Source organism: Phascolarctos cinereus, unplaced genomic scaffold, assembly GCF_003287225.1.
Source record: "Phascolarctos cinereus isolate Bilbo 61053 unplaced genomic scaffold, phaCin_HiC Scaffold_2;HRSCAF=192, whole genome shotgun sequence".
Classification (NCBI taxonomy): domain Eukaryota; kingdom Metazoa; phylum Chordata; class Mammalia; order Diprotodontia; family Phascolarctidae; genus Phascolarctos; species Phascolarctos cinereus.
Genome location: NW_027555625.1, coordinates 386,709,289 through 386,723,946, shown reverse-complemented (window position 1 = coordinate 386,723,946; position 14,658 = coordinate 386,709,289). Strand labels below are relative to the sequence as shown.

Sequence of the window (14,658 nt, the reverse complement as noted above, 5' to 3'; positions counted from 1 at the left end):
ATACAGAATCCTCTGTCTGGCATTCAAAGTACTTCATAACCTAGCCCTCTCCTGCCTTTCCAGGCTTCCTATTCCCCAGAACATACTCTTCTATCCAGTGACACTGGTCTCCTGGATCTTTCGCAAAAAAGACTCCATCTCTTGGCTTCCAGCATTTTCTCTGGCTGTCCCTCATACTTGGAATGCTTTCCCTCCTCCACTCTGACCACTGACCTCCCTGGCTACCTTTAAATGCCAACTACAATCCCACCTTCTATAGGAGGCCTTCCCCAACTCCTTTCAATTCCAATACTCTCCCTCTTTAAAATTTTTCCTAATTATCCTGTATATAATTTGTTTTGTAAATATCTCTTCTCATGTTGTTTCCCCCTTAGATTATAAATTCCCTGAGGGCAGGGACTGTCTTTTGCCTCTTTTTGTATCCTCAGTGCTTAGCACAGTGCCTGGCACATGTTTAGCTTTAATAAATGTTTACTGATTGATTGAAGTTGTCCCAACTCTAAATCATATCTGTTCCTGCTATATCCTACTTCCTTCAACATGGTAAGTGCTTGATAAATATTTGTTGAATTTTAGCATGGTAGTGAATAGCTTTAGATTTGGAGTCTGAGACCTGCATTTCAATACTGTTTCAGACTTACTGAAGTAAGTCACCTAACGTCTATGGAAACTCAGTTTCCTCATCTGTAAAATGGAGGTAAGTAACAGCACCTCTTCCACGGGGTTGTTAGGAAGCTCAAATGAGAAAAGATATATATAGTGCTTTGTTAACCTCAAAGCATATCATGCTAGCTATTTTAGCATTAGTATTGTAATTTCATCCAAAGAAACACAGATTTGGAGTTGGAAGAGACCTTATGGTCATATAGTCCAACCCTCCCATTTTCCAAATGAGGAAACTGAGGCCTAGAGAGAATAAGTATCTTGTGTAATGTTACACGAGTTTTAAGTGGTATAGGAGGGATTTGATATGAGATCCTGAGTCCTGGCCTATTGTTCTTTTCACTGTCTTATGCTGCCTCCCAGGCTAAGAGGGAAGGATACATTTGGTGTTTTTAGGAGGCAGCTATAGGACCCATGTTATTAAATCTAGTAAGCAGTGGAGCCTGGACTTGCACCCAAGTTCTCTGACATCACACGTGATGGCTTGGCTACTTACTACTCTATCCAAAGACTCCATTAAATCTGATTGTTATATGACTCTAATGGAGATTATATTTTATCCCCCTGCTGTTCTGAGAAAAGGCAGCTGCAGTCGAAACCAGATTGACAGCCTTGTGACATGAGACAGGTGTAGAAAAAAAGAGGGCTAGCACTGATCACATAAGGGGACTCTTTCTGAACTGAGGGGAGGGTATGATTCTGAGCACCGGGATTTGAGGCAAAATATCTCACCAGCAGTCCTTTAAGAATGGCTCCGAGATAAGAAGGTAAAGAAAGAATCAGGTGGCAAAGTTATCAGTACAAGTCCCCGTTATGGTCTCTTTGGTCCACCATGCGAAGCAAGCCCTCCTGCTTCTGAAAGCAGATAATTGCCTGTAGAGACGGGGAGGACCAGAATAATAAAAATGACTAAGTTAAAAACTCTAAAAGGCTGGCCAAGTAAAGTCAGCTTCGACTAAGAGAAAATTAAGGGCCATATTGATTAATGAAGATAGTGAAAGTACCTTCTGTTAGATAGTTGTTCATTCATGTCTGACTCTTTGTGATCCCACTTGGAGTTTTCTTGGCAAAGATACTAGATAGGTTTGCCATTTTCTTTCCAGCTCATTTTACAGATGAGGAAACTGAGGCCAAAAGGAATAAGTGACTTGTCCACAGTCACACAGCTAGTAAGTGTCTGTTTTGAACTCAAGAAGATGAGTCTTCCTGATTCCAGGCCTGGGGCTCTGTCCACTATGCCATGCAGCTGCCCTTTCTTTTAGGTAGGCTGAGATATTAAAAAACTACATTAAGAGTTTAGGTATGTGGAGAAGCAATAGGCTGAGATATTAAAAAACTACATTAAGAGTTTAGGTATGTGGAGAAGCAATGTGGTAGAGTGAAACAGTGGAGTTTTGAAGTTTGGAGTCAGAGGACTTAAGGTCAAGTCTTTGTCTCTGTCACTTCTTATGTGACACTAGGCAAGGCGCTTAACCTCTACAGCTTTAGTTTCCTCTTTTCTAAAATGAGAGGGGTTTGACTAGATGACCTTTGAGTTCACTTGTAGATCTAAGTCTATGAAATATGTTGAACAGAAATCATGGTTGATCAATGGAATGATAGAGACTGAAGGCAGCAAGTTACTGGGTCCAAAATGTCATCAGAGAGCACAAATTTAAGGCCTGGTTGCCCCTCATTACCTTTGTGACCTTGGCCAATCATTTAATCTCTTTAAACCTCAGTTTCCTCATCTGTAAAATGAGACGGATGGTCTAATTGATCTCTAAGGCTCCTTCAGGTAGAAATCTCTGCGAGAAGTGTTACAATTACTTCAAAGAGAAAACTTTTAAAACTTTACTTAAAATTTTTGGAAAAGGAAGGCTAGATAATTAACTTGGTATGACAGAAGGAGTCCAGGACTTTGGAAGTCATGAGGTCTAGGTGTGAGTCCCAGGTCTGCCACTAATTTGTCATTTCACCTCAGGCAAATCTGCAGCTTAGGTTTCAGTTTTCTGTGTCTAAAATAAGGGTGTTGGACCAGAAGACCTCTAAGATTCCTTCCAACTTTTACATTCTAACTCTTAAGCTTCGCAAAGAAGCTCAGTTTTAGCCTGGGGGGATACGCTCTCATAGAAAGACATTGGGTCCAATTCCAACTCCACCACTTAACTGGAGGTGTGTGACCTTGGGCAAATTTCTGCCTTTATATGACCTTTGGTTGGTGATAGAGAAAAATCCCTCACCTTGATAACCTCACAGCATTATAATAAAACCTAAATGAGACAACCTTCTAGAATAAAATCTCAACTTCTCAGCCTGGCATTTAAAGCCCTCTACAATCTGGCACTCACTTTCCTTTCCAGATTTATTCCATATTACTCCTCTGAATATTTGCTAGCGAAACTAGGCTACTAGGTATCCCCCAAACTCAACATTCCAGTTCCCATTTCCATGGGCTGTCTTTTATACATAGAATGGGCTCCTTCCATAGCCTCTGCCTCTTCGAATCCAGAACTTTCTGTAAGCGTAGCTCACTCATGCCCTTCTAGAAGCCTCTTCGTGCTCCCCACTCTCACCTCACATCCACTTTTTAGTCCTTTCCCCCTTCTCATACCACCTTATATTTACCTGTGTACATGACCCTTGAGAGGCAGTGAGGTGTAGTGGATAGAGAGCTGGTCTTAGAGCCAGGAAAGCCTGGGTTCGAGTCCCAGCCCTGACACAGACTGGTCTTCTAGGCAACTTTCCTAGACTGTAAATTGTAGAAAAGGTGCCTACTTGGATTGACAAAGGAAGTTCCCTATGCTAATGAAATTAAAAGTCCAGTCCTGTATGTTGCATCCTTCTATTAGCATAGGCCTTGAAGGCAGTGTCTACTTCATATGTGGCTTTGTATCACCAGTGCCTGGCACAGTGCTGTGAACATAGTGGCCCTTCACAAATAGTTGCTGAATTGAATAATAAGATCTAGTATTTCTATAGCACTTTACAAATATTATCTCACTGGCTCCTCACAACCATGGATGGAGCGGGGAGGTGCTATTATTAGCTCCATTTTAGAGATGAAGAAACTGAGGCTAAGTGGACTTCCTTAGGGTCATGCAGCTAGTCAGTGTGTGAGGCCAGATTTGAACTCTGGTTTTCCTTAACTCCACGCCCAGTGGTGCAGCTGCCTTCGAGGCTTTTTTTTTTTTTTTAAAGTCCTATGCAAATGAAAGGCACTATTCTAGTCTGAGCTTTACAGGCTATGTGGTAATGGGCAAATCCTTTGGTAGCTCTGAGCAAGTTTCCACATCTGTAAAATGGGGAGAACATTATGTACCATTGCAGTTCTCAGGAAGACTGAGTGATTTAAGATAGGAAAAAGGAGTTGGCGACCCAAACAGGATAAATAAGATTTCAGCAGAAAAAGGTGAGCACCATCAACATAGGGAAAACAGGAGTAAGAGAAGAAGGGTGGGAGAGCTCAAGGTTAGTAATGGGCGTGGTAAATAGTTCAGTCTGGCTGACAGGGAGTATAGAAAGAGATAAGGCTGGAAAGGTAGGGTGGTGCCAGATTCGCCATGCCAGACTTTTTTTTGTTGTTCAGTCTTTTCATTATCCTATTTGGGATTTTCTTGGCAAAGATACTGGAGTTGTTTGCCATTTCCTTCTCCAGCTCATTTTACAGATGAAGAAACTGAGGCCAACAGGAATAAGTGGCTTGCCCATGGTCATACAGCTGGCAAGTGTCTGAGGCCAGATTTGAATTCAGGGAGATGAGTCTTCCTGAATCCATGCCTGGCACTGCATTGGGCCACCTAGATGCCCATGCCAGACTTAAAGGGTCTAAACTTTCTTGGGTAGGCAGTGGGTGGTGGTGGTAGTAGAGGGACAATCGAAGCATGGCTTCTTTGAGCAGAACAGGGTTATGACCTACACTTGCAAAGGAGTGGAGATTAGAGTTTAGAGGACAAGTGTTCAAATCTTTATTCTCCTACTTACTACCTCTGGAGCAAAGCACTTTGCAAGCTTTGGATCTCCATGGATGTTAGCTGTTATTCTGTTGTGGTGGCAATTCTTTAACTATCTGAGCCTCAGTGCGTTCATCTGTACAAGGAGGTGACTGAACTTCTAATTTCCCTTCCAGCTCTAAACCCTAGGATGGGGATGGGGAAGATGATGGTGATTAACTGCATAGCTAATTCACTTCTTTACATCGTGCTGACTTTGCTAGTAAAAGATTTTCATTTGGTTTCAGTGAAATTCCCAGAACTCCAGCCTATAATCAGTGTTATTTTCAGTGTATAGTGTATAGCTTAGTGAATAGCAGAATAGTCTGCTCCTGAAAAGAGGGTGCACCCTTAAAACTTATTTTATAATGAAAAAAATCTAGGTACACAATGAAAAAAAAACCCAACTGTGTGCTACATTTGGGTTTTGCATATGCCAGAATTGAGATATCTAAACCAATCTTATATCTAACACAATATTATACATACACATGTGTGTGTATGTGTATATATGAATACACACATGTATACATACATATACATCTACATACATCTATCTATCTATGCAGCTAGTTGGCACAGTGGATAGAGTGCTGGGCCTGGAGTCAGGAAGACCTGAATTTAAATTTGGTCTCTGACACTTATTAACTGTATGACCCTGGGCAAGTCACTTAACCCTGTTTGCCTCAGTTTCCTCATCTATTAAATGAGTTTAAGAAGGAAATGGCAAACCATTCAATATCCTTGCCAAGAAAATCCCGTATGGGGTCATGAAGAATTGGATATGACTGAAAAACAACATAAATATATATGTGTATGTGTATGTATATATGTGTATACACACACACACAGACACACACACATATGTATATTTCCTTCTTAAGAAGATATTTTAGGGTACATCCAATTTTAAAAACTATTTGGACCTGTGATTCTCCTCGTGTGGAAAACCCCTCCATCAATGCTCATGGGCAACTTTTAGGGCCATAGAATCAAAGGTTTACCAGAGAGAACCTCTGAGATCATGTAGTATACTCCTCCCCCAACCCCTTCATTTTACAGATGAGAACACAGTCCAAAAGAAGTTAAGTGCATTTCCCAAGTACTCAGTACTAATTAAGTAAAAGAGCTTGGATTTGATTCTAGGTCCTCTGCCTCTAAATCTAGCACCATTTCCATGGATGACCTTTCCAACGGTCTCACAGATATAGGAGGTATCAGAGCGACCACTGTGCCATGCTGCCTACTTGTTAATTGGTTAACTATCTTTTCTACTTGTGGCCTTCTTTTTCTATCTTGATGTAGCCAGAAAATCTCTAAACTTGGAGTCATTTGACCTGGGGGTTCTGACATAATTTCTTTGAGCTATAGTTTCCTCATCCGGCAAATGCGGGGAGAACAAGAGTGATTCAAGGCTGTTGTGAGAAAAGCACCTTGTCTTCTAAACCTGATCTCCAGGGGTATACTGGAACCAGCTCAAACTGGCTTGTGAGAGCATTTATGCCATGCAAATTGGCAAACAGTGCAAATCAGGGCTGGATTTGTGGTTTAGTTGACTGTTTTCTAGACTTAAGAAAGCAATGGAGGAAATGTTAATAGTGCAGATTAAAATTAAAAATGTGTTGGGCCTACAATCCCACCTCCCACCCCCAAGCCGGATGTTGAACCAGCACATCCCTGCTCATAGCAAGCACTATAAAAATGTAAGCTATTATCATCTTCATGGACTATTAATGAAAACAAATGAGACATTATCTGGAAAGTGCTTAGCATAGTGTCTAGCAAATAGTAGGAGCTTGATAAATGCTTATTCCCTCCCCCAATTTTCCTTCCTTATTACGTTCCCATCATCTTTCTAATAAAGCTCCCCTGGGAACTGGGGGACTAGAGAAAGGCTAAGACTAGGCTTGCAAAAGGAATGCCACCTTCATCCGCTTGGATTCACTACGAGACTTGTAGCAAAACTCGATTAAGGCAACCAGCATGGCCAGTCCGAGGCCTCCGATCAGGATGTAGAACACCCCGGCCACATTGCTGAGGCTCAGAGCACTTGTTTTATCCTAAGAGAAGAAAGGAGGAAGGAACCAGGGAGAGAAAAAAACAAAAGTGAACCAAAGGGCTATTGAAAAACCTTGTAACATACATATATATATATATATATATAGATACAGATATAGATATACACACGCAGGCACTTCACCCCCACCTCCCCTCTACCCCCACCCTCCTTTAACACACACCATGGTTCTAAAGCATCTTTTATGTTGGAACATTAATGATCTCCTGCATATGTACATGAGGGACTCCTTCTGGTTAGATTCAAGGTTTGGATTTGTCCCTAGGCCCCAAATGTCTATTTTCAATTATGGATGGAAATGCCTTCCCCCATCTCAGCGGCAATGGACTTCAGCCATTGCTGGTCCCTCCCCCCAGCTCTTCTTTGGGAATGCTGTTCCCTTTCCTCCCAGATTGGATCCCCCACACCGTCTGTTGCTCAGCAACACATCGGTCCGGCTCTACGTTGGTTTCTCTCAGTATTAGCCTGAGAACTGGTCCTTGGAATCAACTTTCCCCAGATACTGTTTGATCTCAATTTTTTTCTAAGACAGGGATTGTTCATGAAATAGAGACCAATTGATGTATGCATACATTTCAACTTAGCTTTTGGTGGCTCAGTTTTCAAAAAGGGCTTTAAGTAGCAAAATAGCATTGAAACAGAGAAATTGTTCTATTAAATCCTATTAATTAGGTTTAATTGGAGTCATTTTTGTGTTTACTATGCTGGTTGAAAAGCTTGAAGGAGGCAGACCCAAGTGCTGGGATTTTGAGATCTGTATTGTAAGGGACTAAAGATAGTCTTCAGGAATCAGTCTGTAGGGCCAGGGGGCAAATGTTGTCCAGCCCAATCTCTTGCCTCTGGACACAGCACTGGGTAAAAATTCAGCAGGTATGGTTGGTTCCCATAGGTCTGGGATCATTCCTGCATTATGGTGTTTAAAGGTGTCCTTGCTAAACCACAAGGGAGGTGCTGCAGAGGACTGGCTTGAGATATACACAGCATAGGGTCAGGCCTTATTGGAAACACTCAAAAAGAGGAGCCATGATGGGACAGGCCAAATCAATGAAAACAATTTGGTCCATCAGAGTGACAGATAACTCAAATTTTGACCAAAAATATCCCCCACCCTTAAAGATTAACCTATTGTAATTAGCTTAACAACAAAACCAACAAAATAACCCTGATTATATTTTTCCCCCAGGGATGACCTTGGACATAATCTGTCTCTGAGAAGCCAAGGAAATTGCACACATCACTTGCACAAACACATCCCTAGATTTGTTAGTGTGTGGGCACTGGGTTTCTGGGTTGGTTGGGCATTAAGAAACAAAAGAAAACAAACTCAAATCAAAACATTTCTTGTGTTATTTGGTGGGTTGTATTTATATATATACACACATATATATTATGGATTCAGCCATGAATCTTACTTCCCTTTGTATTCCCCCTGACACCTACAAGTTAGGTCCCCATTATGCAGAAGTGATAGATTTAGTCAGCTAATGACTTCTGCCTTTGTGGGACTGGGTGCGTTGTCCTGAGTTCAGCAGGGTTCAGCATTATGACTGCTAACAGCCAAAAATGGCTCCCCAGAATTTACACTTTCCTAGTCAAATGGAAGGATTTAACTCCACAGCTCGCTTTGGTACCAAGTGTATACCCCTGAGTGACTTTCTTGTAATTGCTAAATTAGGTGGGGCTGAACATCTGTTATGCATGGCAAGCTAGTGTCTGGCTTAAAAACCCCCCCAACACATTAATGATTAATCAAAGGGCAGCATTTCTTCTGCTCTAGTATAATTGTGTTTCCCTCACTGGGCAAAGGAAGTATGTCAAAATGAGTCCTGGGCCAGCCACCTATATTGTGTAATTGGAAAGATACAAGTGCAGTAGAAAGCATGAGGTATTGGGAATCAGATGATGTGGGTTCCAAATGGCTCTACCGCTCTGCCAGTGTAACCTTGAGCAAGTCATTTAATCTTTCCAGGACTCAGTTTCCTCATCTGTAAAATGAAGGGATTGAAACAGATAACCTCTGAGGTACCTTTTGATCCTTTGTCTATGATTCTATAATACATCTCCCGCATTGTGTATATTCGTGCCTGATATTCCACCATTAGAAATTCATTCCTTCAGATCTTAAAGTCTTAGCTCTTTCATCATCCTCTGTTAAAATTGGTATTATTTTGAGCAACCAAAGAGGTAGTCTGTTCACACAGAGGTTGGATGGACGCATATTGGGTATATTGTGGAGCAGATTCACAGATCATGAAGGGAGCTAGGCAGAATGAAGCTTCAGGTCCTTTCCAACTCTTGGGATGCACTGAATATCTCAAGCCCTTATTGGCTAACACCTCACTGGGGATTAGTTGAAAGCAACTGCAAACGAGCAAGGGCTTATGGGAGGAGGATACAAAGTAGGCACCAAAGCAGGGAGTAGGTGCCAGGGAGCAGGAGAGGCACCTGGAAAAGGGTGCCAAAGACAACTTTTGCCAGCTCCACAATTATGCTGAGTCTGGCTGAGATTAAGACAGTGAGAGTAGAAGTTGGACTGTTTAGTTTATTTTGTCATTCAAAGTTGCCACGTCTCCATGTGGTCTTTTCCCAGTATTGGAGTAATGGCACTGGTGGTGGGTGGAAGGGTTGTGGGCACAGCCATTTTTGTAAGGTTTTTAAAGAATGAAGTCCTTGACTTTCTATGACCGTTACCTAGGCTCTGGAATTCTGGGAGGACGGTAGGTAGCAGGTGTGCCAGATGCATGAGATCCAGGGCTACTTTCCTTCATGCTGATGACATTAGTCTCATAAGAAAATCTCATACCAAGTTGATCTTCCCCTTTGAAGTTTCCCTTTGTGGCTCCATCCTTCCCAACTGGGTCAGAGGGGGGAATCTTGTTTGCATTCCAGACAGTGGAGGTTCATGCTTGGCTAGATTGGGATCTCTTAAAGATTAGAGACTTGTTATCTTCAATTTCTCTATCATCTTCCCCACTGATCCTGTGGGAAGTTGCTACACATAGCTCAATTAATATCCCTTACTGGTCTACTTAAGTGAGGTGCGCACAGATGGAGGGGAGGAGGCCATGTCCTCCACACCTTGAAGAATCAGAGCAGCCATATCCCACATATCTGGAAATGAAAATATGGCCACCAGCAACACAGGAGAATACAATGAAGATCATATTTTATACATCTGGAGAAGGCAACAGGGCCATTTCCTCCTGCAATTATCAGTGAGTGTATACTTGTGTCTATATGATGGGAAAGAGTCATGCCTGGAGGACCACATCCTCGAGAGCTGGATATTGCAGGAGTAATAGGGTTACATAGTGAGAGATGACAACAGGGTTGTATCCTCACAACTGAAGGCAGGAGGGGCCTTCCACTTGGAGATGGCAGCTATATTACCTCCTGCACATATCTCTTCTTAGGGAACAATGGGGCTGTATCCCCTGCAGCTGGAGAAGTCAGTCTGTGTATAGAGGAGAGGGCATTACACATCTAAGGAGAGGATCTTATGTACCACAGCTAGAAAAGTCAAATGGACACCACGAAGGTCCATCCAAATGCTCCAGTGTAGCTTTGGAAAGCACAGCGACACTGTTCCTCACTCTTGGCACCAGAGATCCCATTCCTAACCTCCCAGGTAGACCTAGGGCAATAAGAACCAGAATAAGCTACAGGGCAGGTCAACTAGGCATGCAAAGGACATCCTTGTCCTGCTGCCATCTACGTCAGTATGACTGAATGAGCATTGTTCCATTCCTGGAGGCTGACTGCATATCTCTTGTAGGAGGATGTTGTGTGTGGAAAAAGAAAAACCAGACACACTCACTTTTGGCCATCTACATCTAGAAAACATGAGTGTCTGGGGATTAGCCACACTGGATTCTGAGGAATTATAATTTTCCTCTCTTTAGTTATTTATTTTTAGGTAGAAATGAGATTATAGCCTTATATGGTATGTGTCTTATTCATCTGTGGACCCTTGACCCTCGCATGTTAGGAACATGGACGTGACCTCTGAAATTTAGCCTTCTTCCAAGAAGCGATAGGTGTTAGCCACTTCACTATCTGTCTAGGCTGAATGTGGTGGTCTTCTCCAGTGGTGCTAGACGTGGTCCCTGCTGCCTCTTCTAGCTGTGTGAGATGTGAACCCCATCACTGCCTCCTTTTGCTGTAAGTCTGCTTTCGTATACCCTGTGTTGGAACAGAAGTAAATACTTAAAAGTCACTCTTTTTCTTTTCTAGAGTTGTAGCTTCTATCTCTGTCTCTCTTTTCCTGCCCTACCCTACCACACACATATGTGTGGGGGCACACGCATGTGCTGGGGTATACATCTCATATAGCTAACTTCCAGCTAAGCTTTGAAACCGCTGTTACGTTCTTTTAACAGCCTTTTGGTTACGTCTTGGAGAAGAGGTTGTGGTGGTTTTGAGCTCTTCTTTCTGGGACCCCCTTTGTTTAGTCATCCCTAGCTTAGGAGAACTATACAAGCCCATAGGCCTGTCCCCCCCTCCCCCAAGCCAAGCAGCTTGTTAGTGGGCGTGAAAATGTCACAACTTGTCTCCTGCTGGGGGAAGAGAGGGATAGCATGGAGAAGAGTGACAGGTGAAAAGAAACATAAACCCAGTCTTTCAGAACCCTTGGGTTAGTTGCCATAGTGATGAGCCCCCTCCCCTTCCATCTGTTCTTTTTTAACCCCTTGTATGCTCTTCTTGCCTTAGTTTGCTGCCTCCTTCGTAAGCTCTGGAGGGTTCTAGAGGACTAAGACAGGAATCAGCGGGATAATATGGCTGCCAAAAAGGCAGTAATGCTCTTGGATTGCACTCACAGCACCAGAGTGGTTCAGAATAAGTGAGGGAGAGTCACGGTGCACTTGGTTCTGATCAGAAAAAATCCGGAGTCCTATCTCTAGGTCTGGAATCCACATTTTGGGAAGGACCTTGACAAGATGGAAGAGGTCCAGAGAAAAGTCATGAGGATGATGAAGACTTGAAACCATGTCACATTAGTAGCTATTGAAGAAACCAGAGGTGTTAACATCTGGAGAAGAGAAGAGTGGGTGGGAGAAAGGGTATGCAGATATAGCTGTCTTGAAGTATTTGAAGGGTTGTCATATAAAGGAGGAATCAGATGCATTTTGCTTGGCCCTGGAGGGCAGAACCGATGGGGAGAATATGGAGGAGGCAGATTTCAGTTCAACAGAAGAAAAACTTCTCCAGCAAGTATAGTTGTTCATAAGTAAAACATGCTGTCTTCGGAAGTAGTGAGTTCTCTAGCACCAGAGATCTTCAAGCAAAGGTTTGGTGTCTGCTTGTTGGGAATGTTGTAGAGGTGATTTCTGTTCAATTGGGGTTCGACTTCTCTAAGATTCCTTCCAAAATGAGACTATAAACTCCTCAAGGGTAAGGGTTGTGTGCCTCCTATAGGTCTTACTGAGCACATATAGCTGGTATCCAGCAACTACTTCTTCAGCTGAATTGAGATTTGATCCATCTTCTCCCGGAGCCATCCATGAAAGTAAGCCCCTGGGTTAGGTCTGTATATTCTTCCTTCCTCTTGTTTGTTTTTGCTTGTTTTCCAAAGGAAGTGTTATTGGGGTAGATGTCAATAGGAAAAAAGAAGTGTCTGGTTCATTCACGCAGCAGATAGTCAGGAACTATATGTGGGTAGGTGGTTCTTCTGCCTGAAAACACAGAAACTCAGTGAAAGTATTAAAAGGTGGAAAATGAGTGGCATGCTTGTGCCAAATACAAAAGATAGGCTCCATTTTTTCTGGTGATTGTGAAACAGATACTCAAAGAGGGCTAATGAACTGAAGGTACCCACGATGGCCCTGAACTGGACAACTGCCAATGAAGGTTAAGTACTACAGCAATGGAGAGGACACTGGGCTTGGAGTCAGAGGACCTGGATTAGAATCCTGGATTTGCTACTTACTAGTCCCTTCTTCTGTAAATGAGAAGGTTGGACTAAGTAATTTCTAAGATTCTTTTAAGCTCTAAGTCTTATGATTCCTTAAGTGGTGCAGGTTGGGTAGTGCTTCAAGCCACAGTAGGGGATGGCCCAGATCCAAGGACAAGTGAATAGCCATGAATGAAACAGGAGAATCCATTGTCAGAGCAGAGAATGCTAGAACTAGAGGTGGGGTTCAGGTCCAATTCCAGTTCTGCTAAGCCAGAGGGTACCCCAGGCATAGGACCTAGCAGGAAGCAACTCAATAAAAAAAATAGTGGAAGAAATGATGATAAGGAAGGAGCCAGGCATATGAGGAGGAAGCAGGTTGGGAACATTCATGAAGATCAGACAGGGAGGCCAGGATTAGATCAAGAGTCCAATTCATTATTCAGGGTGTCAAAGCTAGAATTAGGAAGAGTAAGAATCAGGATAAGGTCCAAAGCTGAGTTCCAGGTGCCACTTAATGGGAGTCAGACCAGTTCAGAGTCACTCAAAGACAGAGTGGGACAAGGCAGTCTTTTAATTACTTTGTGCATGTTAGATTGACTTCCCCCTTCTTTGAAGTCTAGGGTGGCCACACCCCACTGGAATGGGTGGTCAGGATTTAAAGGGAGCTATGTAAGGTGCAACATTATTCTTTGCATTCTGGAGTCACTGGCTTCCCTCTGTCCTCTTCCTGAAGCATACACGCACTCAAGTTTTGCGCCGCCTTGGCAAAATCACCAAAGCTCCCTGAGACTCAATTTCCTATCTGTAGATGATCCTGGTGTCTCTTGCAATTCTAAACCTTAGGATCCTCTAAGGATTCCTTTGTGACCTAGTGGTGAAGGTAGCTCAGCCTTTGGCAATGTGGAGAGTCCTTATTTTTCTCATTCATTCTGAATAGCTCTCAGCTCCTTTATATATACTTCCAGACAAGGGGTTCATAGGAGGCAGAGGTTCATGTCTTTGATTTATTCTTTATAGAATCTACCCCTCTAACGTCACCCAATAAAAATTAGCCAATGCTAATTGTCCACTTAATGCTGTTCCATTTCAAATCTAGGCCAATTCCCTAGCCTACAGATTTTCCCCAAAGAGCCAGCTCCACAGGATGAGAATTGGCCCATTGTACTAATAATTGGTCCATGTAGCCAATGAGAAGAGAGGACTGTGGGGGCGGCTGTTCTCAGCTGTGTGTACTGAGACCTGCTGCTGTTGTACAAGGCACCTCAGAACATTTTGCCTGAATATAACGGTAGGGGCAGGAAAGCTAAGGATTGACATTTGGGTCAGGGGAGAAACACCCAAGGACCAGAAGGAGACATCAGCATACAGTTGGAAAGCAGATAGTCTTTTCTGGGATGGGGTAGTGTGTGTGTGTGTGTGTGTGTGTGTGTGTGTGTGTGTGTGTGTGTGTAATTTTCTTGCCTGGATGGAGGCAAAGCTAATAATCCCAGGGGTGGCTTCTTCTGTGTGAGGAATGTCTGTCCAGAACATGTACTAGGACAGCTAGGGGCTTGGGTTTGTGGAAAGTAGGCTGGACCAGGCCAGGCTGGTAGCCTCCAGGAGCTTCCTCCTGGTTTTGATTAAGTCTCTTCCTCTCAGCTCCCAATATTTTGGATGATCATAGGGGTCCCTGGGAGATTCAGGAATGGTACAGGGAATTTATTTTTCCTCTTGGGAGCTTCAAGATGGACAAATAGGGGGTTTAAAATGTGCGTCCAAGGGAGATTCAGAAACAAACAAACCAGGGAATTTTAAAGGAGACCCTTCTGATGTTAGTGTTAAGGGCATGTGCTCAGTGTCTCATGGGGACAGCTGCATGTATCTTGAAGCACATGCCAGTCCCAGGAGATTAACCCTTGGTCCCCACTGAGTCCATGCATATGAAATCAGTCAATGGCTAACTCTATAAAATTAAATGAGGAACAGTTGGTGTTTGGGCCTAAAGATTTGGTCTGCAAAAAGTTTTCTTTCCCTGTTCACTTCCCTCTGGGCTCCAGGTAGTTGACTAGGGACTT

At 43.1% G+C, this 14,658-nt stretch overlaps 1 protein-coding gene across 2 annotated transcripts in view; it reads right to left on the bottom strand.

Annotated features, from left to right (window-relative positions):
- GRIA1 (glutamate ionotropic receptor AMPA type subunit 1) overlaps window positions 1-14,658 on the bottom strand; it is a 347,675-nt gene that overhangs the window by 7,791 nt on the left and 325,226 nt on the right. For both annotated transcript variants that reach the window (XM_020978367.2, XM_020978364.2), the window contains exon 15: window positions 6,560-6,694. In XM_020978367.2, the coding sequence (XP_020834026.1) occupies window positions 6,560-6,694 (135 nt within the window). The remainder of the gene's footprint in view (window positions 1-6,559; window positions 6,695-14,658) is intronic.